At 39.4% G+C, this 26,189-nt stretch overlaps 1 protein-coding gene across 4 annotated transcripts in view; it reads left to right on the forward strand.

Moving 5' to 3' along the window:
• PARP11 (poly(ADP-ribose) polymerase family member 11) overlaps positions 1–16,926 on the forward strand; it is a 44,404-nt gene extending 27,478 nt beyond the window's left edge. For all 4 annotated transcript variants that reach the window (XM_059403783.1, XM_059403782.1, XM_059403781.1 and 1 more), the window contains 5 exons: positions 1,882–1,957; positions 5,237–5,309; positions 5,387–5,517; positions 12,291–12,442; positions 13,944–16,926. In XM_059403783.1, the coding sequence (XP_059259766.1) occupies positions 1,882–1,957; positions 5,237–5,309; positions 5,387–5,517; positions 12,291–12,442; positions 13,944–14,260 (749 nt within the window). In that variant the 3' untranslated portion in view covers positions 14,261–16,926. The remainder of the gene's footprint in view (positions 1–1,881; positions 1,958–5,236; positions 5,310–5,386; positions 5,518–12,290; positions 12,443–13,943) is intronic.
• The last annotated feature ends 9,263 nt before the right edge of the window (positions 16,927–26,189 follow it).

The following is a 26,189-nucleotide window of genomic DNA, read 5'->3' on the forward strand; positions in this document are numbered from 1 at the left end:
AATAAAGCATATTTTGGCTGCTGCATGGCTCAGTCCTCTAGCTATTGCATCCCAGCTTCTATGAGCAGTATTGTTATGACACAGTTAGTAGTGTGTTGTGGTGCAGTAGGGTGGTGAAGCCTTCAGAAATCACCTTGGAGGAGCTAAGACCCAGAAATGGTGAAGGGGTTTTGTCCAGTAAGAGGTTGATGCAACCAAATCGCTGATGATTATTGTCTCCCCCAAAGCTTGTTTGATTAGCAAGAGTTATATTTTAATATATTCTTACTCCTGGCTAGCCATCACTTTTTTTTATGACATTAGGCAAATAGATTGCCTTTAAGGGACCCTGATAATTGTCTTTTGGCCTCAGTTGAGACAGAAGGCATCTGTTAGACCTTTTAGACGTCTGTGTACAAGTGCCTGTTGGAAGCAATATGGAGACACCATGATATGCACACACCAGGCTGCATGACTAGGATAAAGTTTATCAAAGCATTCGGTAGATAATTCAACAAGCCACATCTTTCTGAAAGAGTAATTTTTAGTAAATGAGATTGTAGGGAGAGCTTTCTCCCAAACAATGCTGTTTATTAAAAAAAAGTCTTTATCAAAGAATAAGAGTCACATATAATCATTCAATTTCACCAACCCTCATATAATGATACTACATCAAAGTTACAGGTGTCAGCATTTCACGTGTACTGTTTGTAAAATTAGCCCCAGCCATTCTGCCACAGGCCAACTCAGGGGCTCTAGATAAAAATGGTAAAACAGAAACTCAGAGTGAGCTGCTTTAAGATGACACCACAGGCTTTGCTCCCTGTGCTGAGATGATCTTGCTTTTTCCTGCACAGTGGTGATGCCATTGTAGGCAGAACCTAAGAGAATCTAGAAAGGGAAGAACATACTTTATACCTTATAGCCTTTGCCTGGATGGGCAAACCTCTTTATTTTGGAATGAAATAATGCTAGTTAGATAAGACAGAGGGACTAGCATCTCACATTAAGCCTCAATTCTTAGCTTTGTGGGAACAAAGAAATGGACCTGGTGCTAGTGCCATAGCTAAGGCACAGAAGAAAGAAGGAAATGATACCTTCAGTTAGTTAATTAGACTTTTATCACTAGAATCTCTTTAACAAGTATATATTGCATCTAGCGGGTTTTCTATTTTTTTGGTTTGGGTATACAGTTTAGAGAGAAGGCAAGAAATGTACCAGTTTTTGGAATTCTGTGAATTGCGCAAGTTCTCTGGTGGTAACGTATCTTTTTACTGGTCCCCAAATTTTTGGAGAAATCAAAGTACACTTTCCCCTAATAAACCAACCAAAAGATTTGTTTCTATAATTTCATTCTCTTCCGAGGACTCTTCATTTTCCAAAGTTTGGAATTCTGGCACTGTAGCATCTGCTTATGGGCAGTGGGATACAGAAAGGAGTGGGCCCTGCCTACTGTGCTGCAGGAGCCCAACACCCTGTGTGTGAGCGCAGATCATGCCATGAAGCCCTACTCCCTGAGTAGCACTTTTTTTTAAAGAGATTTTATTTATTCATCTGACAGAGAGAGGGAGCACAGGCAGGGGGAGGGGCAGAGGGAGAGGAAGAAGCAGACTCCCCATTGAGCAGGGAGCCTGATGTGGGGCTCGATCCCAGGACCCTGGGACCATGACCTGAGCTGAAGGCAGACACTTAACTGACTGAGCCACCTAGGCTCCTCCTGAATAGCACTTTTATGTCATGGTAAATAGATACGGTGAGATATCCTTGATAGACTGTGTCTGTCAGCTCTTCCCCAAGCCCCAAGGTTCCCCATCGCCAGGTGGTGTGGCTACACATCTTCGTGACTGTTTACAGCACAATATGTTCCTACCACTTACCTAGTATCTTTGTCTTTGTATACAGAAATGAAGCAAATGAATCTCATCACTGGAAAACAGCGCTTAATAAAAAGAGCCCCCTTTTCTATCAGTGCTTTCAGGTATTGTAAAGAGAATAGGAGTAGAAAGAGTGGGCTTTTCTCCTCTTTCTTAGTATTTGACAGAGGAACAAATAGTCTGAAAATGTCTGGGTAGGTTATTTCATGATCTTGATACTGCTCTTTCTGTTACTGAAATTCACAATGGTTGATGAACTAACAATATGATTATTTTCTGTCCTTTTTTCCTTCCCTGTTGTCCTCTTCATTTCCCTGTATATTTTGACATGTTTTCGTTTCTTTAGGACAGTTACATAATGCCACATGGTCTCCACTACAAGTCCTTGAAATAGCTTACTGAAGTAGGCTTGAATTAACTTGCAGATACTCTGACAGAACCATCCAGTTATGCGGGCCATAAATCCTAGGCAGTTGCCCATTTTGTTTCTACCTCCACTTATCCCCACCGGGGGACTCCTGTGAGTGATTTCCAATCTGTCCTGACCAAAGGAGACCTGCAGGAGGGGCCAGAGCAGCAGGCCAACAGCACGGCTCTCTGCTCCCGGGGCTGGTTGCACATTTTCCTTTTTGCTCTCACTGGCTGCACGCAGCCTGAAAAGAGAGGCAGAGATGCCCAAGAGAATATGTGTTTGTTACTCATGTGAATGAAAGGGAAGGGGAAAATCTTACAGCATACCTCCTATTTTCTGCCCAAGCGAATATTGATATCCCTGCTGTTGAAAGAATATAGAATCAATCAGAAAAAAAAAAAAAATGCTAGCGTGTGAATTAGAGTGGATACATACTCCTTTACTTTTCCTAGGGAGATATTCTGAAAGCATTAGAGAAAGGAAAGAGATGCTTTAAGTTTTTATCCGTTTGTTTCTTAAGACCTTTGGCTTATATTTTAGCATCATGATTTAAATGTTATTTAGGTACTTATAGAATGAATGCCCTAGTACTTCTATGGAATATGGAGAATATATTATTTTCTTACCAGCCACATCATATCTTTATTCTTGAGTATGAGGAATATAATAAAGAAATTACTTAGCTTCCAAGAGTATGTAATCTGGGCGAAAAATGAGATATAATCATGGACAATGTTAGTGAAATTGTACGTTATTATTTCTGGTGTACTTTGGTGGGGAGAAGCAGCACACTATGGGGTCGAGCACTTTGTTCTGTCTCAGACTATAGAAGCCAAGAGAGGGAGAGAGTAACCAGAATGGAAGACAATAAGCAAGGTAATGATAGAGGGAGAACAGTTAGGTAGGCTACAGGAGAGCAAGGAGTAAAGCAAGTGGCTATTGATACAGATATATTCATTTGTGGCAAGAATATATCAAGCATGTGTTACATGCAAGCGGAGTGGTTTACATTTCCTACTGGCAAGGAAATTACAATTTATTAAGGCTATGGGGTACATAAAAATTAGCAAAAAAAAAAAAACTTTTCCAAGGCTAGAAGATATTTCAGGGAAAGTAAAAAACAAAACAAAACAAAAACTCCTGAAAAACAACAAGAAGAACAAAACAAAAACAAAATACAAACACTGGGAAAAGTACTGACGCTCTTACCTTCAAGGGCTTATCTCTGCAATATCTGAATCTCTGAGTAGAAGACCTATAACCCATTAGAAACCTATGACCTCACTCATAATAAGAGAACTACAAATTATACCAGACTATTTTTTAAAATTTTATTTTTAAAGATTTTATTTTATTAGAGAGAGAACGAGAAAGAACACAAGAGGGGAGAAGGTCAGAGGGAGAAGCAGACTCCCCATGGAGCTGGGAGCCCAATGTGGGAGCTGATCCCAGGACTCCAGGATCATGGTCTGAGCCAAAGGCAGTTGCTTAACCAACTGAGCCATCCAGGCGCCCTGATACCAGACTCTTTTTTTTTTTTTTTTTTTTTTAACTATCAAACTGTCAGAAATTCAAAAGTTTGATAATACCCCTTTTGGAGAGGTTGTTGGGAAATAGGAATTCTCTCCATTTTTGGTGGTGATATTACTGAATCCAGTGTTCAAGGAGGACATTTGGACAGTATCTGTCAGAATCCTAAATAAATATGTTCTCTGACCCAGGAATCCCATTTCAAAGATGTTATCCTACAGATGCATTAGTGGGTGTATAAAATGGCAAACAGATAACCTTGTTTTTTGCAGCATTCTTAACAGTAGCAAAAAGTCAAAGACAAGCTGAATACCATCAACAAGGGACCTTTTATAGAAATGATGGTTCATCTGTACCATAGAATTCTGTGCACCTGCAAAATCAATTGCCCTCATTCATTTAACCACCCTGTATGGAGTGTTTACCCTGGGCCAGGTTTTGTGGTAGGGATGGAGCATGAGGATGCTCTCTACCTACTGATACAGAAGGATCTTTAAGAACATAATAAGTGGGGAAAAAATGGCTACAAAGAACCTGTTTTTGCTATCATTTGTGTAAAAATTTGGTTCGTGATAACCTAAAGAAGTCTGAAAGAATAATACACTGAAGTCTAAAAAAACCTGATTACTTATAGCTGGCGCAAGAGGTGACAATTGGAGAGAGAGGAAACTGTTCACTGTCTGCTTCTTCATACATACTCATTTTTAAAACGTATGATTATAGGATCTTTTAAAAATTACAGTCAGCTTTAAAAAGGAAGCTAAAGAAAAACTTGAAATTTATGACTTTCTTCTAGTAATCTCCAGTCCCCAGGAGATCATTATGTTCTTTTCAGCCTTTTGCCATGAAGCTCTCCAACTTACCATCTTTTTCTGTGTTCCCATCCGGGGGCTTCAGCGTGGTGGGCAGGTTTTCAAAGTTTCACTGGCCACACTAGGTGAATTACCACAGGCTGTGTGGGGGGAATAGAGGGCAGTCAACAGAGAAAAGTTTAGGTTTGAGTTAGAGCTTGAAGGACAGTCAACATACGGCTGAAGAGTTTGGACTTTATTTGATAGGCAATATCAATCTGTTAAAGAGGAGGTTTTTTAATCAAAGGTTTTGTTTTCTTCTTGGAAATGCCTTTATTTAAAATATTCCTTATATTTTAAAGAACTTCTGGCAATTTTAGAAAAACATGACAATTAAACAACCATTTTTGAAATTTTGATGTTATTCAAGATTGGCTGTTTTCCATCAAAGTTGTCAGTTCAGCACCCAAAATGCAGCACACAGGAGACATTGAGTAAATATTTGAAAATAAAGAACCAAGGGCTTTAGTTAATTGCATTTGTCACAATAACCCAAACATGAAAATTAAGCTTTGGAGAAAAGGTGGAATTGAATCAACTATCACTATCACCAGCGTCTAATACTGTGTTGTGTCTTTTGCCATTTAAAGTTACATCTGTGAAAATGAGGCCATCCCCATGCCCCCACACTGGGAGAATGTGAACACCGACGTGCCCTATCAGGTAAGAGTGGGGCTGGCCAGCGGCCCTGTGCGGGAACAGAAGGGACCCCTGTAAAACTATGCAAACTTTTTTTTCAGCTGGTTCCTTTGCACAGTCAAACACACGAGTATAACGAGGTTGCCAGTCTCTTTGGGAAAACAATGGACCGTGGCAGAATTAAAAGAATCCAGAGAATTCAAAACCTGGACTTGTGGGAGTTCTTCTGCAGGTGAGGTGGCATCTGGCCCCGGCTCTCTCTTTGGCCTCTGAGGCTTCTGGAGTTTTAGAGAAGGCGAAGCACCAGTGTTCACCTACGTTGTCTTTTGGTGGTTGTTGTGCCAACTGTGTGTGTGTCTCAGTGTTCCACGTCAGCACGCTCCGTGGGGGACAGGGTGAAGGCTGGTGACAGAGAGCCACCCTGGAGGTCAAGGCCAGGCTTACTTGCAGCACTGTGGCTTTTGAGGGGCAGAGCTCTGCGTCAGGCTGCAGTCAGAAACGGGAGGGAGTTGAGTAAACTGTTCAGGCTTGTTGGTGTGGCTTTGGTTGGCATAGCCCTTTATGTGGACTTAGAATCTCTGGAAACATTATTGAATTTTCAGAAAAAGCAATTGCACCATCTTGACTGTAGTCATTTGCTTGCTTTGTTTTGGAGGACATTGTAAAATACACCTTCAGATATCCTGCTAGACCCAGTATATGCAGTAGATTTAAAATCTTAGTTGACTACTTAATTAAGATTGGAACCACGTGTCGGATTGCTCAGTATACGTTTACCCTAAAAATAAAGCCCATTAGAGAAAACTTAAAGGTGTTGTCCAAATTAACCTGCTGTGCTATATTTTTTAATAACAAATACTATTTAAAACAATGGCTTCCCAAAATATTTTTATTAGATTTATGATACATAATTTCTAATTTTTAAAAATATAGCAGACCTTTTTGAAAAATGTATTTATCTTAGAGACAGAAATCACGTGCCCACACATGCCTACAATTGTGGGGGAGGGGAAGAGAGAGAGAATCTTCAAGCAGACTCCCAGCTGAACGCAAAGCCACACGTGGGGCTCTGTCTCAGGACCCATGAGATCATGACCTGAGCCTAAATCACAAGTAGATCACTAAGCTGACTGAGCTACCCAGGCGCCCCTAAATATGAGCAGACTTTTAATATTTACTCAAGAAAATTTCAAATAATAAGAGTCTAATATAATGAATGTAATACATAATATAATATATCCATCATCCTGACTTAATCTGTTAGGATTTACTGCACATAATCTTTCTTCTTCATTTCTATTATTGTTGTTGCTAAACTATTTCAGAGCAAATCGCAGACCTTAACTCATTTCATTCCCACGTACCTGACTTCTGTCTGGTAACAATTCGTGGAATTCTTTCATGCTTCTGATAAGTAGTAATATGGCCTGAGTATATTCCAGTTTTATTGCCATAACAGTTTATGGTACTACAAGGAGTTTTCAGTGTGTATTCTTTTTAGTCTTGAGTATTTGAACCAAGCCAACTTTCATTTCTGACAATAATGAGTTTAGCTGAGGGTAGAAGGTTTTCTTGGGTTCCTGTTGGATGATCCTTTTGTCAAGGAAGATGGAGGCTTCTCTCCCCCTTTAATTCTATTCTCTCATTGAATAAAGTGAGATTTTTCTAAAATGGTCTGATGAAAACTTAATTCATTGTTCTTAATCAGGCCTCTGAAATAGAGTTCAATAATAATTGAACTCATAATTTGAGTTGTCTCAATTCAATCCTAGTGGTACCAGTGAATACCCTTGTTTAAACATTGTATACTTGGGGATTTTACTGGAAATGGTTTCACTCCATCAATGCCCTTCATGATTTTATGTAAAGTTGGTCTGCAGGAATCTGTGATGGTAAATGAACCTGTTACCTGCTCTGACAGTAGAAAATATTGGGTCTCATTGTAAGAACAGCCTGTTATTTTGACATCTCCACGAAGAACTAAAATCCTACTCATTCTCATCATCGTGTAACCTCTGACTCACTATACAGGTGGCGAGGCCCACGTAAGTCCCTCAGGCATCTGTTTCCATGTTGTCCAGGCCTTTTTTTACTTCTCTCCCCTCTTCCAACAAATACGTTGTAGCACCTAGTTTGTGTCAGATGGTATTCTAGGCACACTTGGGACATAACAGGGTACAGGACCATAATTTGAACAAGGAGCCAGGCAATTGAAATGAAATAAATTGAAATGAAAATGAAATTGAATACCAGTGAAAATAAAATGAAAATAAATTGAAATGAAATGAAAATAAAAATTAAGGGTGCCTGGGTGGCTCAGTGGGTTAAGCCTCTGCCTTCGGCTCAGGTCATGATCCCCCGGGTCCTGGGATCGAGCCCCGAATTGGACTATCTGCTCAGCAGGGAGCCTGCTTCCCCCCCACTCCCCTGCCTACTTGTGATCGCTCTGTCTCTCTGCCAAATAAATAAATAATTTTTAAAATCTTAAAAAAAATAAAAATTAAAATTAAGATGAATGATTAGAGAAGAAGGTAGAAAGGTAGCCAAGAGGCTGGGCATACAGGAGTTTATAGTAGAGCCATTGTGATTTTCTTCAGTAGCCTTACTTGAGTTGGATTGATCTGGAATTGAGGTCAGAGAGTTAGCAGGAGCAGACCGTGCAGGGCCTTATAAATCAAACTGAGGGGTTTGGATTTTTTTCCTGGACAGTAGAAATCCATTATAGAACATGAAGGAAAAGAATGATCAATCTAATTTGCATTTTAGAAAAAAAATATATCAGGCTGTACTGTGGAGAAGGGGTTTAAAGCTGTGGTTCTCAATAAGAAGTTATTTTCCCCACCAGGGGATGTTTGGCAATGACTGGAGATGATTTTTAATTGTCATGTGGTTGGATGGGGAATTAAGACTGGTGTCAGCTAGTTAGCCCAAAGTGGCACTAGTGTGGAGGTTGAGAAATGTTGATTTGAAGGAGTCACAGGTAGAACCAGGGAGACCAATTTAGGAAATTGTTCAGTAATTAAACCAAGACACATTGTGTGGCCTGAACCAAAGTGGCATCTGCTGTGTTGGACTGAAGAGGATGGATTTGAGATACTAAGGATGTAGAATGATGATTTAATGTGTTCAGTGGTGTGAGTAAAGAAACAGAAAAGATAACTCCAGAGTTTCTGACTCACTTTGGTTGACTAAAGGAATATGGGCAGGAATAGATTTTGGTCTTTGTCTTTAGGGAGGAATGGGCAGAAGTAGTAGTTGATATACGTGTGATGACTCAGGAGAGTCGTGTAAACTAGAAATAAAGGTTTTGGAATTATTAGAAAATGTGAGGTAGTAGAAGCCATAGAATTGATAAGATAACCAGGGAGTGTATGTAGATTAAGAAAAGAAGAGGACCAGGGGGTGGACAGAGGAAAACTCAAGGCAGAAACTGAGAAGTAACAACCACAGAAGGCAGAAGAAAACCAATAGAAGGTAGAGTTAGAAATCAAAGGAAGAAAGTTATTTAAGCAAGTAGGTGTCATCCTCAGGATCACATACAAAAGAGATGCCAAGTAAGATGATACTGAATATGTCCTTCAGATCTTGCGATATGGTCACTGGTACCCTGGATGAGAGCCATGTTGGTGGAGGCTATGTTAATATTCAACAAATGTACGCAGCTCTTCCAAGAAGCTTGGCAGTAAAGAAGAGGGATGCGAGAAGTTGGATACTGTGGATTTGGGAGGGATCTGAACACATGCAAATTACAGTAGGAAAAAACCCAGAGAGGGAGAGTTTAAAGGATAAGAGAAAGGGAAAGGTAATTGATGTATTAAGGCTCCTAAAGAGGTATGATAGGGTGAAATTCAAACAATATACTAGAATATACAGAAGGAGCTAGACGAGGGTGGCCCAGTCATGTTTATAGATAAGTAGAGGTAGGGGATGAGGAGGGGGTTACGTTATGGGGTTCCTTCTTGAAACTTTCATTGTCTTTGGTGAAATAAGTGAGGTAGCCTACAGCGAATGAAGGGTTAGGGAGGTGTAGATAAGAGGGAGAGATGGGGGAAAGAGATTTGGAATGGCCAGTGTGGAAAATGAGGGAGAAAGAACTAACCTGGGAACAATAGGATTTCCATCAGTGTTGATAGCTTTGTTGGTGTTGGAATATGTGGATTTGGAGTGGAAACCTAGGTATGTTCTATGATTTATTTCAGCAGTCCATATTTAGAGCAGAGAGGGAAAGCAGTTGGATTGATCCAGGGTTGGGAAGGATGAGGCAGCAAGGAATTAAGAGCAGTGAAAGCTGCAATCTCATGAAGAGTGTGGATTCAGATGAGAGGTTCTCAGCCCTGGCCACCTAGCAGAATCACCTGCAGAGCTCTTTAACACAAGGTGATGTCTGTTGCCCATCCTGTGTCTACTGAATCAGAACCTCTGTGTTCTGACACCTGTGTCTTTAACAAGTTCTGCAAGTGATTCAAATGCTCAGCCAGCATGGAGAAACACTGGTCTAAACCTAGGCAAACGTACCTCGGTCTGGAGCTCGAACTTATTCCTGTTGCAATTTAGTGCACATGGCAACTTAGTCCTTTTGGCTAGTCCCTGAGAGGGTGGGTAATTTTAAGATATCGTTGAGAAGTGGGTGCTGCCGTATTTTCCAGAAGTTCAGAAATGGCTGTCGCATTGGACCAAGGTGGGAAGGGTCATGAAGAACTTGGTGTGGTTTGAATCCTGTGATGTTCCTCAAAGGTTTTAGCTACAGCCCAAGAGGTCCCGGAGCTCAAAGTTAGTCTTTCCAGAACCCCAAGATCACAGTACGTCACGAATCTCCACATTTCATAGGTGCCTTAGTAGTTGGTACTAGAATTAACTATGCTGTGGGGATGCAAAGCTTTGCCTACCCTAGCCCACTCTGCCTTCTACAGGGATATGATATATGCCACGTCCAATCCAGTGACTGAGCAGATTTTCAGCGCTCACACTATGAGAGATTCGGGTGAATTTTCAAACCAGAAATTATTCTAATCTGTGCCTGAGAAGTATAATGGTGAATATGCTAATTTTAGAGTGGTTTCTAGTCATTACAGTTGGTAAAGCTTGACCTTAGGAAGATGTATACTAAAATATTTACTTAGAAAAAAACAGTATAGATTCACAAATGCCCAGCTAAATAAGAGAATTACCATAGTGGTAGATGACCAAGGCCCTAGACGGTATAACTGGGTTTTTTCTACAAAGTGGTTGACAAACGTTCTTTTACTGGATGCAAGATAGAGAAATGTATGCTGGGTGATAGTTCAAAGGGAAAAATTAATACCCAGTTAAAAGTCTTGGGCTGAGAGTAACTTGAGTGGCATGCTTGCTTTCTTCTTGAGCCCTTCAATAGTTTTATCAGTAATTTGGATGAAAATGTAGAGGGCTTGCTTATCACACTTGTGAAAGATTTAACATGAGACAGGGTAGCCTATTTGTTGTGTGAATGAGTCACGAGTCAGAAAGACCTTGGAAGATTGAAACAGTCAAAAAGATTTGATTATCTTTTTTTTTTCTTATATTTTCCTTGCTTGGAACAGCAACCTGTGTGTATCATTAAAAAAAAATGTGGTACCTACAGGTCTGAAAAAGAAAGTCAGCAAATTTGATCTCAGTGAAAACATGCTGGGTTTTTCTGAAGGACATATTTGTTTACTGCACACTCTTGTAACTTCATGCTTAATGGTCTGAAAGACTGTCACCAGTAGACCAAACCACATACATTTAAGTTTTGATACATGTTGCCAAATGACCCTTGAGAAAAACAATTTCCACTTCTCTCATTTAAATGCAACTGTCATTCCCCCACAAAGTCACTAAGTTGCATGTTGTTTATGAATTACGCATCTTTAAAAAAATTGCCTTTCAAGATAAAGTTTAATTGAAATCAATCTACTACATTAGGTCTATAAGTCTGCTTTACAAATACAGCCAGCCAAAAAGAGGTCTGGTTTGATAATTGGAGGTTTGGAGTAACTACAAAGTGATGCCACTGGTAAGCCAGGAGAGCTGGTGCTGGCTGATGATATCTGGACTCTGCTTCTATTTCTTACTGACATTTGTAAATTAGAAGATATCCAGCAGATTCTTGTCAACTAAATGCTGTCCAGGAAAGAAAAGGGCCTGGAAGCTATGCTATATGAGGCTGTTTTCAGTTTGTTCGTTTTTTACTGTTACAGTCAATCCTGCATTGAATATATTTTTATGTGTAAGAAGAGGTTTGTCCATTGGGAAGTGGTTTGAAATGGATGGCTTCATGTTCCTCCCAGCTCTAAGATACAAAATTCACTTTAACCTAACCAATGTTTTCTAGTCTCTGGAGATAAAAAGATTAGGGCATGGTCCCTGCTGAAGGAGTTCAGTATTTAAAATGGAATGGGGAGAAATCAGAAAGGAGATAAATCACGAGACTCTTGACTCCAGGAAACAAACTGAGGGTTGCAGAAAGGGAGGTAGGTGGGGGTATGGGTTAACTGGGTAATGGGTATTGAAGAGGGTGCATGATATGGTGAGCACTGGGTGTTACACTCAGCTAAGGAATCATTGAACATTATATCAAAAACTAATGATGCACTGTACTTTGGCTAATTGAATTTAAAAAAAGAAAAGAATAAATAAAGACTGTGAACTTTATATTATTTAATTGTTTGTAGTGTCATTTTTAGGCATCTGTAAAGCTTGGCTGGTTTAGGCAATCAGTTAAATCTTCACGATGATGGGGCATCATCTGGGATATCTATAGTTTTTAGTATAATTTTCAGTCTTAGGTATCAGTTTTAACAAATAATTTTTGGTAAGATGATAATGTATTCAAAAACATTCGAGATTATTTCTCTTCCAGAGCTGCTTTGTCCACTTATGGTTTACATTAAGGAAGTATTTTCTGTTTCACCCTTTGTGTTGAACTTGGCTCTTCTGAAAACTTGTAATTGTCACTTATGGCCTGTTTCTCTGTGTGATTTGTGCCTGTGTGTATTGTGTTTTTAGGAAAAAGGCTCAGCTCAAGAAAAAAAGAGGTGTGCCTCAGATTAATGAACAAATGCTCTTTCATGGTACCAGCAGCGAATTTGTGGAAGCAATTTGCATTCATAACTTCGATTGGAGAATAAATGGTATCCATGGTGCTCTCTTTGGGAAAGGTAATTATCAGAATTCCAGGTCTCATTGGAGTCCTCTGAGAGATTCCTCTCTCTTTAGAGATTGTTTTGTAAGTCAGGAGTTTGATAGTCATTAAGTTAAAAGTTATTCTATTAGGTTCCTCGCACACCCTCAGAATTTCTGAGCCACAGAAAAGCCACTTCCTCCATGTACAGGGTAGAAGTAAGACTTTGACACCTCTTTCAGATTAAATACTCCCCCAGTCCCAGTCATTCGGGTGGGACAATCATGTCCGAATTAGCTGGTTTTTGCATTAAATTTAATTTCCATGTATAAATCCTTTCCATGGGTAAGTCTCTGTAATAAACTGTTTTATATCAAATATACAGAGAACTATAAAATGCATTCATTGTATGTGGACAGGTCTAGGTACTAGTACTTTTTGTTTTGATTTTTCAAAAATGGTAAGTAGCCATATTAACGAGCAATGAGGAATAATGGGGAATTCATCACCTTTCTCTAATGTTGTGAAAGTCCAAGCTCTCCATTTTATGCCCATGACTCAAGGAAATTATGGGGAGAGATGAGGAGAAAAGATAGGGATGGGCATTTATTTTTTTGGTCCTTGCTTTGTACCTTATGTCCCGCAAGAGAGCTGGCTACTACTTAGGATGGAGACATGCTACATTTTCCTAAAGTAGATTAGTTTTTAAAAATAATTACCAAAAAGGCCATTCTATTGATTTAACTGTACAGGGATGGGGAAAGTGTTGCTGTTAATCCTGTCAGTACGGCATAATCTGAGACTTGGCGATTCATTTCCCAAATTTTTTAGAGTAAATATTGCCTTCATGATGTCAGTCTCCTACGCCTCCCCTTTTGGAAGAGTTGATGCTTTATTGAGTTTTCAGATTTCGGTGACAAACCTGTGTGAAGTTGTTCTTCTGAAGTGCTCAGATAGGAACAGTACTACACTTTTCAGAAGCCCTTTTCGTGGTTATTGGGTTCTATTATCTCCAGAAATATTCTTGACTTGTCACCCTGTAACATAATGTGGTTTCTTGGGTTTTGAAGTAATCTCTGCAGACCAGTCACTCTTACTGTGCTCAGCAGAGTGCCGGTGGATGCTGGACCAGGGCCGTGGGCTGAGGAAGGCAGTGGAGGCAAATAGAAATGAATGGGAGACCCAAGCAGCTCAAACTCAGGTCTCACCACACGCTTACTCACAGGAACAGTTTGTCTGTGTCTTACATACTGGATTTCTTTGTAAGCTTTCTTTCCAAAACAGAAGTCTGGTCACTTCATTTTGGTGGGAGTAGGGGAGGGTGTTGATGGCATGGAATGGTATAAAAATTTATAAAAAATTTATCCATGGATTTCTGTTCTCTCTCAGAGATCTATGGACAAGGAAATTCCACATCTGTTTTCCTTCGATGATTCCATGTGTCTATTCCCCTAACAATTAGAGTGTTTTTGATTGTGTTTCATACATTCTTCAGAGTAATCCTGGCTTTTTTTTTTTCTTGGTCCTTTTTGTTTAAGGAACCTATTTTGCTAGAGATGCTATTTACTCCAGTCGCTTCTGCAAAGACGACATAAAACATGGAAACACATTCCAAATTCATGGCGTAAGCTTGCAACAGCGGCATCTGTTTAGAACGTATAAATCTATGTTTCTCGCTCGAGTGCTAATTGGAGATTACATAAACGGAGACTCCAAATACATGCGACCTCCTTCCAAAGACGGGAGCTATGTGAATTTATATGACAGCTGTGTGGATGATACCTGGGACCCAAAGATCTTTGTGGTGTTTGATGCCAACCAGATCTATCCTGAGTACTTAATAGACTTTTACTGATTTCACTTCCAAATCTCAGTGGTCAAGGAAGTTCTGTGCTTTTTTTGCAGGAAGATTTGCTCTCCTGTCATCTAGCCACTAAATGTTCACTATCTGATACTTTTGAAACAGATATGAAAAAAAAAGTGGCCTCCATATAAAAAGACATACTGACTTTAAGGTTGGTTTTTTGTTGTTTTGTTTTTGTCCGTTGCTCGTAGTCTTGTTTGTAAAAGATTGATACGATACCGTTGCCATTTGAACACAGGCGAAAGGTAGCACTCAAAAGTGAATCAGCTGAGTCTCAATTACCGTGATCATTCAGAGTCTGTAAAGTTTACGTGTGTGTTATATTTATTCATATATATGTCCAAAAAATAAAAAAAAAAAACAGACATAACTGTGTCGTCCCTTCAGAGGAATTGATCCTTTGTAAATTGAATCCTGACATTATTATCCACCAATCAATACATTGCCTTGTTGGTCTTCCAAAGCGGGGATTTAAAATCTCAAAGCAGGCTGAGTACCCTGGGAAAAATCAGAAATAAAAATGTTATTTCCAAGCTGCCGGACCAACCAAAAGGAGAAAGTCAAGGTGGAATGTCCAGCTTCTGATTGCCCAGGGGAGCAGAGTGCAGTCTGAGACTGCTCATGTCATTCTCTTATCTCCTACGTCAGAACTGACAAGTGCTGCAGACTGTAATTAGTCCACAGTTCACCCACCAGGGCTCTTGAATTCTCATACCATGACTTGCTCCACACAGTGTTTACTGCCTCTTCAACATGAAACACTTATTGCTTTGCCAAAACATGTATTTTTCCCTTTGCTTTGGGGTCCCTACAATAATTACTTGTAAGATTTCTTATCTGCCGCCTACCACACACAGCTATTCAACAGCGATTCCTAATACTCACATTTTTAAGTTGGATCTCCCCATTTTGAATCATTGCAGAAGGCAGGGGGTTCTGGAACAAATCTGGTTTAGCCTTTTGAGTAGTAAATTGACAATCTGCTAACACTTAAAAAGTTAGATCCAGTTCATAATCATGTGTAATGGAAGTTTGTTTACCTGTTCCATCTGTTTTGCTATTATTCTGTTCTAAAGAAGAATAAGTAATGTTGGAACAGCTTCCTGCCCCTAGAGGTGTTCTGGCAGAGGCTAGACAATGACTTGGCAGAAATGTCATACAAGAGTTCAGATGTCAGTTGGAAGAATTGGCCATATGATGGTTGAGTGTTTCCCCACCTTGATTTTCCATGATTCTACCTGAAAAAAAAAGAAAAAGAAAAAGAAAAAGACACCTGTATCAAGCCTTGCCAGAAAACCTTTTCCTAACTCAGTCTAATACTGAATTCTCTCTCCATTATCCTCATTCAGTTTTGAGTGAGAAATTGTGAACACAGGTTAACTTTTCAGGGAAAAGCCAGTCAATGTTCCATGCCTATGTTGTTCGTTTTAGTCATTTGCATTGGGAGAACATCTAGAAATCATAAAAAGGAAGCATATAGACCAATATTAGGCATGGTAATTCTTCAACTGCCATATATCCCCATATTTTTGTTGTAGCTCAGAATACACGAAACTGTACAGTTTAAAGTAAGTAGTACACAGGAAACTGTTATGTACAATACTTTGAAACCAAGCAGCAACAAAGATTTCCTGACTTAAATGTGCACATTAAGAGCCACTTTACATGAAAGGCTGTGAATATTTATGAGGAGCCCATTTTAGAAACATGCAGAGATGATCATGGAAATAATTGGAATAAAAGTCACCAGACTACCTTGTGAGAGATAGCAAACTATTGCTCTAGATTCATTCACAAAAGAACAATGTTAGAGACATTAGGAATTCAGATTTTGAAAATCTTTTTATTTGATTTGTTACTTACACACCAAAAAAAAAAAAAAAAAAAAGGTTACAGTAATCCCTTCAATATGGCTGTCCTTTTTTTCAATTTAACACCATTTCACTTCCCGTCACTGGAACAGAGTAACTGTTGTAGCATTTGGGAGTTATTTTTGTAGATGTGCAGATCTTATCTCAAGGTGTGACTAAAAGCCCAGAGTTGAGGTTTGCAAGGCAGTCTGTATGAACTCTGAACTTAACTAGTTGGCTCAGATGTAGTAAATAGAATGGATTGCAATAGACATTGTAAGAAAGAATTCTGTTTTTCTGTTTTTCTTGTCTGACAATGTACTGCCAATTCTTTTATAATGAAGAACTAATTTTGATAAACTTTTCAGTGTGATAGTATGGCATTAATTGATATTAAAATTCTGTTCATTTTGATCAATAGATTGAGTTGAGAACTCCTAATTAGTATATAATAGACTGGACACAACCATCTGTCCCCTTTTCCTCTTGTCCTCATATAGTATGCGTGGCGAGAGTAAAGAGAACCTACTCCAGGCTAATGAATAAATGATTTTTAAAATTATACATTGAACAAATTCCAGCTGATAGTGATTTTTCTTTTACACTTTGATGTCAGCCTCAGGGTAAAAAAAAAATGTGTTTATAAGAAACAGTTTCATAAATCTTGTGGTGATGAACAGGAAGGTTTTTATATTAGTGCAACTTTCATTTCTAGACTGTTATGGTGATGCTAAAGCATTTGGAGCCATTTTTGATATGTGAATATATTGTTTTTACATGTGGTGATTAAAGCTTTCCGTAGCAGGGCTTGGTTGTCTGTGTATGCCATATATTTGTTTCTGTGATTTCTGCGTCTCATCTCCATCTTGCATTACTTAAGCCTACATTTGCAGCTCGAACTTAATGGGCCCTTGAGAAGTCTGTTCCCTCTAACTCTTATATAACCCACTTACAGATGGGGGGAAGTCTCTTGTTCTTGGTATAAGTCATTGTGAGCAACAGCTAATCAAATGATCAGTGAGAAAATAATTTACTCTGCTATTGAAAATTCCAAAACAGTTCAAGGCCAAGCGCCTGCAGACAGTGTCCTTTACTCTCGGTGTGCTCCCCCAGCTCAGAGGAGCAATTCTGGGGGGTGTGTCTACATGCATCTGAGGAGCATGCTTCCTGCAGTTCATCCAGCCTCCAGCCACTCCTGCTATGTCCACAGTAAGTTTTGAAGCAAGTTTGACATTTGACTTGATCTTTAATCTTTAGTTGGCAAAAAAAAAAAAAAAAAAGGGAGAGCTATCCAAAGATGTCTTAATTTTACAGGTGAGAGACATGAGAGACGGGAGGATCAAGGCTTACCTGTGGAGGAGAGACAAGATGGCAGAAGAGTAGGGGGCTCATTTCATCCAGTCCCTGAAATTTTAGCTACATATCTATCAAATCATTCTGAACACCTATGAATTCAACCTGAGATGTAAGAAAAAGAACTGCTGGAATTCTACAAATAGAGAAGTGACCACTTTTGCAAGGTAGGAGGTGCAAAGAAGTGAATCTGAGAGGATATATTGGAAGATAAATGGTGGTGGGTGGGGGGAGTCTCTCTAAGCCAGCTACCGGAAAGTGATAGAGCCCCAGGGTCCTAAACCCGAATCTTTAGAAGTCTGCTCCAGTGAAAGATGTCCCTGCCTGAAAGGTGCTCAGGTGGTGAAACGGGCAGAATGCTAGGTAAGAGAGTGTGATCTCAGGATCCCCGGGGTCACAGAGAGAATGAGGGTGCCCGAGCCAGCAGAGTTCCCAAGCACTGAGAGAGGGGAAACCAGCTATGGTCAATGAGCCCAGGAGGGGGCTCTCACTCAGTTTGCTGTAAACCCAGAACCATGGCCTGATGGGGCAGCCACTCTCCCTGTGGGGGCCCTGCAAAGGTCAGAACCATGGCAACCCTCCTCCTTCCCCCAGGAGGATTGGCATGAGTGTGAACTGCAGTAGCCTGCAGAGTTTGGTGCACACAAAAGTGTTTACTGAAGGTTTACTGAAGAGAAGGGGCCATGATCTTTCACCTTCAGGGCTGGAGAGTAGGGCGTTGCCATTTTTATTTTCATCCTCTAAAGGCCTGAAAGCCTTTAGGGAACAAAAGCCACATAGAGCAACCCCAAACAGCCTACACAGAGCCTGGCCCCCTGGCAAGGGGCATTGCAGCTCCACCCAGGTGAAGATACCCGAGAATCAGCACAGCAGCACCTCCCCCTGAAGACTAGCCAGAACATCAGGCAAATACCAAGTTTATAGAACACACAGAATTGCAAAACTCCAGCACCAGGGGTATATAATATATCAAATTCAAAGATTTTTTTTCCGCACAATTCTTTTATTTTTCAGTTTAAATTTTTCCTTTTCTTTTTCCTTTTTGTTCTTTTCAACCTGTTTCTTATTTCATCAACTCTTTGTTCTTAAGTCCTTTATTAACTTTTATTGTTACATTTACATTTTATAGATATATTCAATTTTTGGCTTCCTTTCACTGTATTCAGTGTGTGTGTACACACACACACACACACACACACACTCATACATATTGCTTTCTTTAAAATTGGGGAGTTGTGTCTTTTAAAAGACCAAAATACAGCCAGGACCAAGTGGATCACCCTATTTTGTCCACCTGGGAGATTATCCGCCCCCCCCCCCCCCCCCCCCCCCCCCCGCCGCCATTTATTTGCTTTTGTTTTTTTGTTTCTGACCTCTTCAGATTTATCTAGTGGGTATTTTGTTTGGGTCATGGTTGATATTTTTTATTGTTCTTTCATTCATCCATTCTTCTCTGAGCAAAATGACCAGAAGGAGGAATTCATAACAAAAGAACCAGAGGTAATACACTCCACCACAGATATAATCAATATGGATATAAGTAAAATGTCAGAGCTGGAATTCAGGATAATGATTATAAAGTTATTAGCTGGACCTGAAAAAAGCATAACAGACATTAGAAAATCTCTTAGTGCAGAAAAAAATCTAATTAGGCTAAAATTAAAAATGCTTTAACTGAGATGCAGTCTTAAATGGATGTTCTAACGGCTAGAATAAATAAGGCAGAAAGGAGAGTCAGTGACATAGAAGTGAAGATGACAGAAAGGAAGGAAGCTGAGGAAAAGAGGGCAAAGCAACTAATGGACCATGAGGGGAGGAATAAAGAAATCAACAATACCATAAAGTGAAACAATATTAGAATTATTGGGGTCCCAGAGGAAGAAGAGAGAGAGGGGCAGAAGGTATATTTGAGCAAATCGTAGCTGAGAATTTCCCTAGTTTGAGAAAGGAAATGGGCATTCAAGTCCAACAGGTAGAACCCCCCACAAATCAATAAAAATAAATCAACACCCTGACATAATAGTGAAGCTTCCAAATTTCAGAGATAAAAGAGAAAATTCTGAAAGCAGCTCAAGATAAGAGGTCCTTAACTTGCAATGGTAAAAACATTAGACTGGCAGAAGACCTATCCACAGAGACCTGGTAGGACAAAAAGGGCTGGGATGATATATTCAGGGTACTAAATGAGAAAAACATGCAGCCAAGAATACTTCATCCAGCAAGGGTGTTTTTCAGAATGGAAAGAGAGATAAAGAGCTCCCAGAACAAACAGAAACTAAGAGAATTTGTGATCACTAAACCAGCCCTGCAAGCAAAGAGAGAGCTTTGTAAGCAAAGAGAGAGCCCAAAAGTAATATAGACCAGAAAGAAACAATCTACAGAAATGAGGACTTTACAGGTAATACAATGGTACTAAAATCATATCTTTCAGTAGTTACTGTGAATGTAAATGGGCTAAATGTGCCTATCGAAAGATACAGGGTATCTTTTTGATTAAAAAAAAAAGCAAGACCCATCCATATGCTGTCTACTACCAGAGATTCATTTTATTTTATTTTATTTTAAAGATTTTATTTATTTCTTTGACAGAGATCACAAGTAGAGAGACAGGCAGAGAGAGAGAGGAGGAAGCAGGCTCCCTGCTGAGCAGAGAGCCCGATGCAAGGCTCGATCCCAGGACCCTGGGATCATGACCCGAGCCAAAGGCAGAGGCTTTAACCCACTGAGCTACCCGGGCACCCAAGAGATTCATTTTAGACTTAAAGACACGTCCAAATTGAAAGTGAGGGTGTGGAGAACAACTTATCATGCTAATGGACATCAAAATCAATCCGAGGTAGCAATCCTGATATCAGACAAATTAGATTTTAAACCAAAGACTATAGAAAGGAATGAAGAGGGACAGTATATTGTACTTCAAGGGTCTAGCCAGCAAGATCTAACAATTATAAATATTAAGGTTCCTAACTTGGGAGCAGCCAATTATGCAAACCAATTAATAACAAAATTAAAGAAATAGATTGATAATATAATAATAATAGGGGACTTTGACACCCCACTCACAGCAATGGACAGATCTAAGCAGAAGATCTACAAAGAAACAAGGGCTTTGAATGAGCACTGGACCAGGTGCACTTCACAGATTAAATACAGAGCATTCCATCCTAAATCAACAGAATACACATTCTTCTTGAGTGCACATAGAACATTCTCCAGAATAGATCACATACTGTGTCACAGATCAGGTCTCGATTGGTATCAAAAAATTGGGATTATTCCCTGCATATTCTCAGACCACAATGCTTTGAAACTTGAAACTCAATCACAAGAGGAAATTTGCAAGGAACTCAAAACACTTGTAGGCTAAAGAGCATTCTACTAAAAAATGAATGGGTCAACCAGGAAATTAAAGAAGAATTTAAAAAATTCGTGACAATTGAAACACAAGTGTTCAAAATCTTTGGGATACAGCAAAGGTGGTCCTAAGAGGAAAGCACATAGCAATACAAGCCTTTCTCAAAAAATTAGAAAAGTCTCAAACACACAAGCTAACCTTATACCTAAAGGAGCTGAAAGAACAGTAAATAAAGCCTAAACCAAGCAGGAAAAGAGAAATAAGAAAGATTAGAGAGAAATCAATGAACTAGAAACCAAAGAACAGTAGAACAGATCAATGAAAGTAGAAGCTGGTCCTTTGTAAGATTAATAAGATCAATAAACCCCTAGCTATCCTTATCAAAAAGAAAAGAGAAAGGACCCAAATTAATAAAATCATAAGTGAAAGAGGAGAGATCACAACCAACACCAAGGAAATAAAATTTTAAGAACATACTATGAGCAAATATATGCCAACAAAATAGGCAATCTGGAAGAAATGAAAATCTGGAAACCTATAAACTACCAAAACTGAAACAGGGAGGAATAGAAAACCTGAACAGACCCATAACCAGCAAAGAAATCAAAACAAACAAACAAACAAAAAAACTCAAAACAAACAAGAGTCCAGGGCCAGACAGCTTCCTAGGGGAATTGTACCAAACATTTAAAGAACTAATACCTATTCCTCTGAAGCTGTTTCAAAAAATAGAAATGGAAGCAAAACTTCCAAACTCATCCTATGAAGCCAGCGTTACCTTGATCCCAAAACTAGACAAAGACCCTGTCAGAAAGGAGAATTAAAGAGCAGTATCTCTGATGAACATGGATGCCAAAATTTTCACTGAGATACTAGACATTAGGATCCAACAGTATATTAAAAGGCTTATTCACCACAACCAAGTGGGATTTATTCCTGGGCTGCAAGGGTGGTTCAACATTCACAAATCAATCAATGTGATACATTTCATTAATAAAAGAAAGGACAAGAACCATATGAATCTCTCAAGTGATGCAGAAGAAGCATTTGACAAAATATAGCATTCTTTCTTGATTAAAACTCTCCACAGTGTAGGGATAGAGAGACCATACCTCAATATCATAAAAGCCATATATGAAAATCCCATAGCTAATATCATTCTTAGTGGGGAAAACCTGAGAGCTTTTTCCCAAGGTCAGGAACACAACAGCGATGCCCACTCTCACTACTGTTGTTCCACATAGTACTAGAATTCCTAGCCTCAGCAATCAAACAACAAAAAGAAATAAAAGGCATTCAAATTGGCAAAGATGAAGTCAAACCCTCACTCTTCACACATGACATGATACTTTCTATAGAAAAACTGAAAGACTTCCCCAAAATTGCTAGAATTCATACAGGAATTCAGCAATATGGCAGGATATAAAATCAATGCACAGAAATCAGTTGCATTTCTATACATTTACAGGAAGACAGAAGAAAGAAATTAAGGACTCGATCCCATTTATAATTGCACCCAAATCCATAAGATATCTAGGAATAAACCAAAGAGGTAAAGGATCTGTACTCTAAAATCTACAGAATACTTAAGAAAGAAATTGAAGAGGACACATAGAAATGGAAGAACCTCCACCTTCATGGATTGGAAGAACAAATATTGTTAAAATGTCTTGCTACCCAGAGCAATCTACACATTGAATGCAGTCCCCATCAAAATACCATCAACATTTTTGACAGCTGGAACAAATAATCCTAAAGTTTGTATAGAACTAGAAAAGACCTTGAAGAGCCAGAGGAATATTGAAAAAGAAAACCAAAGCTGGGGGCATCATAATGCCAGACTTCAAGCTCTATTAAAAAGCTGTGATAATCAAGACGGTATGGTACTGGCTTAAAAGCAGACACATAGATTAAGGAAACAATAAAGAACCCAGAAATGGACCCTCAACTCTATGGTCAACTTATCTTTGACAAAGCAGGAAAAAATACTCAATGGATAAAGGATAGTATTTCAATAAATGATGCTGGGAAAACTGGACCATTTTCTTAAACCACACACAAAAATAAACTGGTTGAAAGACCTAAATAGACAGGAATCCATCAAAATCCTAGAGGAGAGGTCCTCTTCGACCTCAGCCTCGGCAGCTTCTTGCTAGACACATCTCCAAAGGTAAGGGAAACAAAGCAAAGATTCACTATTGGGACTTCATCCAGATAAAAAGCTTCTGCACAGCAAAGGAAAGAGTCAACAAAACTGAAAGGCAATCTATGGAATGGTAGAAGATACTTGCAAATGACATGTCAGATAAAGGGCTAGTATCCAAGATCTATAAAGAACTTACCAAACTCAACACCCCCCAAACCAAATAATCCAGTCAAGAAATGGGCAAAAGACATGAACAGATGTTTCTACAAAGAAGACATACAAATGGCCAACAGACACATGAAAAAATGTCCCACATCACTCAGCATCAGGGAAATACAAATCAAAACCCCAATGAGATATCACTTCACACCAGTCTGACTAAAATTAACAAGTCAGGAAACAACAAGTGTTCACAAGGATGTGGAGAAAGGGGAACCCTCTTAAGCTGTTGGTGGAAATGCAAGCTGGTGTAGCCACTCTGGGAAACAGTATGGAGGTTCCTCAATATGTTAAAAATAGAGCTACCCTACAACCCAGCAATTGCACTACTAGGTATTTATCCTAAAGATACAAATGTAGTGATCCAAAGGGGCACCTGCATTCCAGTGTTTATAGCAGCAATGTCCACAATAGCCAGACTGTGGAAAAAACTAAGATGTCCATTGACAGATGAATGGATAAAGAAGATGTGGTTCATATATACAATGGAATATTAATCGGCCGTCAGAAAAGATGAATACTTACTATTTACATCCATACTTAATAGTTTCATCAATACTTACTAGTTTACATCAATACTTACTAGTTCCATCACTATATGGATGGAACTGGAGGATATTATGCTAAGTGAAATAAGTGAGTCAGAGAAAGACAATTATTGGTTTCACTCGTAAGTGGAATTAGAGGAAACAATGCAGAGGATCATAGGGGAAGGGAGGGAAACCTGAATGGGAAGTTGTCAGAGAGGGAGAAAAACCATCAGAGACTCTTAATTATAGGAAACAAACTGAGGGTTGTTGGAGGGGCGGTGGGTGGGGGAATGGGGTAACTGGGTGATGGGCATTAAGGAAGGCATGTGATACAGTGAGCACTGGCTGTTATAAGCAACTGATACATTACTGAACACTACACCTGAAACTAATTATGTACTATATGTTAGCTAATTGAATCTAATTTTTTTTTAAGGCTTACCTTTGGAAACAAATCAGGTTTTTTATTCAGTAAATCATGTCCCAGTCTGTATAAATGTTGGCCTGTTGGTAAGGCTCAGTGTGTTGAAATGCAGTTCTGATGGTATAGAAATGTGACATCTTTACAAGTTCTGTCCCTAGGCCATCCCAGATTTGAGGCTGCTCACCAGGTCGCCAAGGAATAGCAGTGGAAACAGTCTAACAGCAGACATAGTTGTGTTGTAGCCCCACATTGTCCATTTTCCTTGGGGAAGGATGTTCTGTTTTAAATAAACATTGTATTTTGTTTAAAATGAAGTCTATTTCTAGATGAAATTACACATTCTGTACTTGTTAAAAAAAAAAAAAGGAAAAATAAAAGGTAATGGAAAATAGCAAGGGAAGGAAAAACAAACAAAGCCTTGTCAAATATTGGTTTTTATTAGAAACTTTAGCACAAGGAGTTGACTTATTTTTACCCCTTTGCACTATATGCAGGAAAGGGTTTGGTGAAATCAAGCTGCCCTGCCTCATTTCCTATGAATAATTTTGTCATCTCATTTGGGGCAACACTGACGGAAGAAAGGAACATTTCAAAGAAATGGGAAATACACAATTATCAGGGGCTGCCTGGTTTTTGTGAGTAATATATACAGGAGACGTGAGCCCTACATATCCAGGAAAGATGTTCTAAATTCATCCATGAAAGCTTTACTTTTTTGCAGAGGTGGTTCACTTCTCACGTTCCAGAGACTGCAGGCTGGAGGGAGGTGAACCTCTGCGGTCTCTCTCTTTCCCTGCCCCCTTCCTGTACTGAGCTACGCCTGACCCATCACAGGTAAAAAGATGTCTTGGTTATTCTTAACACCAAGACAGTAAATTCCTTGCTATTGCGGAGTTAAGTTGCCGGCTGTAAGATTATGTAATCATTTTCTCAGCTCTAATTGCTTGGCTTTCATTCTTCAACACTGCAGGCTGAGAACTTGGCTTTCATTTGAACTTTCTCACTGTGTGGCGATGTCGCTAAGAATTTAACATTGGTTTTAAGTGGCTTCTCATGAGTTTGGAACACAGGGTAATGCCAAGGACATTTGTTTTCCTGCAGCTTTTTAGCTTTGCTGTACCCTCGACCAAGAGGTTATACAGTAAGCTGATTCTGACTCAGGCTTATGCTAACCTCACTATGATAAACCAGTTTAGGATAATCACAATCCAGGATTTAACCCAAATCATTTTTTGCAATATTAATTGTAAATCCAGATTGTACTTCTTGGATTTTCTTGCTCCTTAAAAAAAAAAAAAAAATCCCTCTTCCTGAAGGACTCATTATGCTTTAATGTTTTCTGGCTAACATGTGGAAGCCGCAGGCATTATAAGCTCAAATTTGATTAACATTCTTAGAGAATTCAGTGTTCAAGCCCAGTTCCTCCTCTTTATTCCTTTAAGAAGGAGATCAAGCACCATCTTGGGAATTGCTGATCTGAGTTATATTTCTAGCTTTGATGCCTGACTCAGCGTAACCTTGGATAAATCAGCAGAGGAGAAGGTTCACTTTTTCAGAAGGTGAGGTTTATGAAAGACTCCTGTGAAAATGAAAAGACCTGACAGAGCATGGTTGGATTTCTCTAGGCAACATCTGACCTGACTGAGGATGGTTTTGAGTTGGGGTCAAGAAAGTACAGTAGCAGGGATCGTGATGCTTTAGGAAGCAAGAGTTTGGAATAGGAAAGGTAGGGAATTGCCCTGCTTCTCCCTGAACCTCTCCTGCCATTCCGTCCCCCTGACTTTTCAAGTTCAGCACTTGGAGGTCCTGGGGCATGCCAGGAAGTGAACAAGTCAAGCCTGGCCTCTGCTCTCATGAAAATCTAAGTCTAGCAGGGAGGAAGGGAGGACGTGTACTGAACTGTAACAAGAACAATATGCTTCCCCAAAGGGGGAGTTCAGGCCACTGTGATAGCTTGTGACAATGGGTCCTAAGCTATCCTAAGCCGCCCCAGGAAATGAAAGGTAAGTGGGTGTTTATTAGGTGAAGGACTGATTTTAGACC

The sequence above is a fragment of the Mustela nigripes genome, chromosome 6 (assembly GCF_022355385.1).
Source record: "Mustela nigripes isolate SB6536 chromosome 6, MUSNIG.SB6536, whole genome shotgun sequence".
Classification (NCBI taxonomy): Eukaryota; Metazoa; Chordata; class Mammalia; order Carnivora; family Mustelidae; genus Mustela; species Mustela nigripes.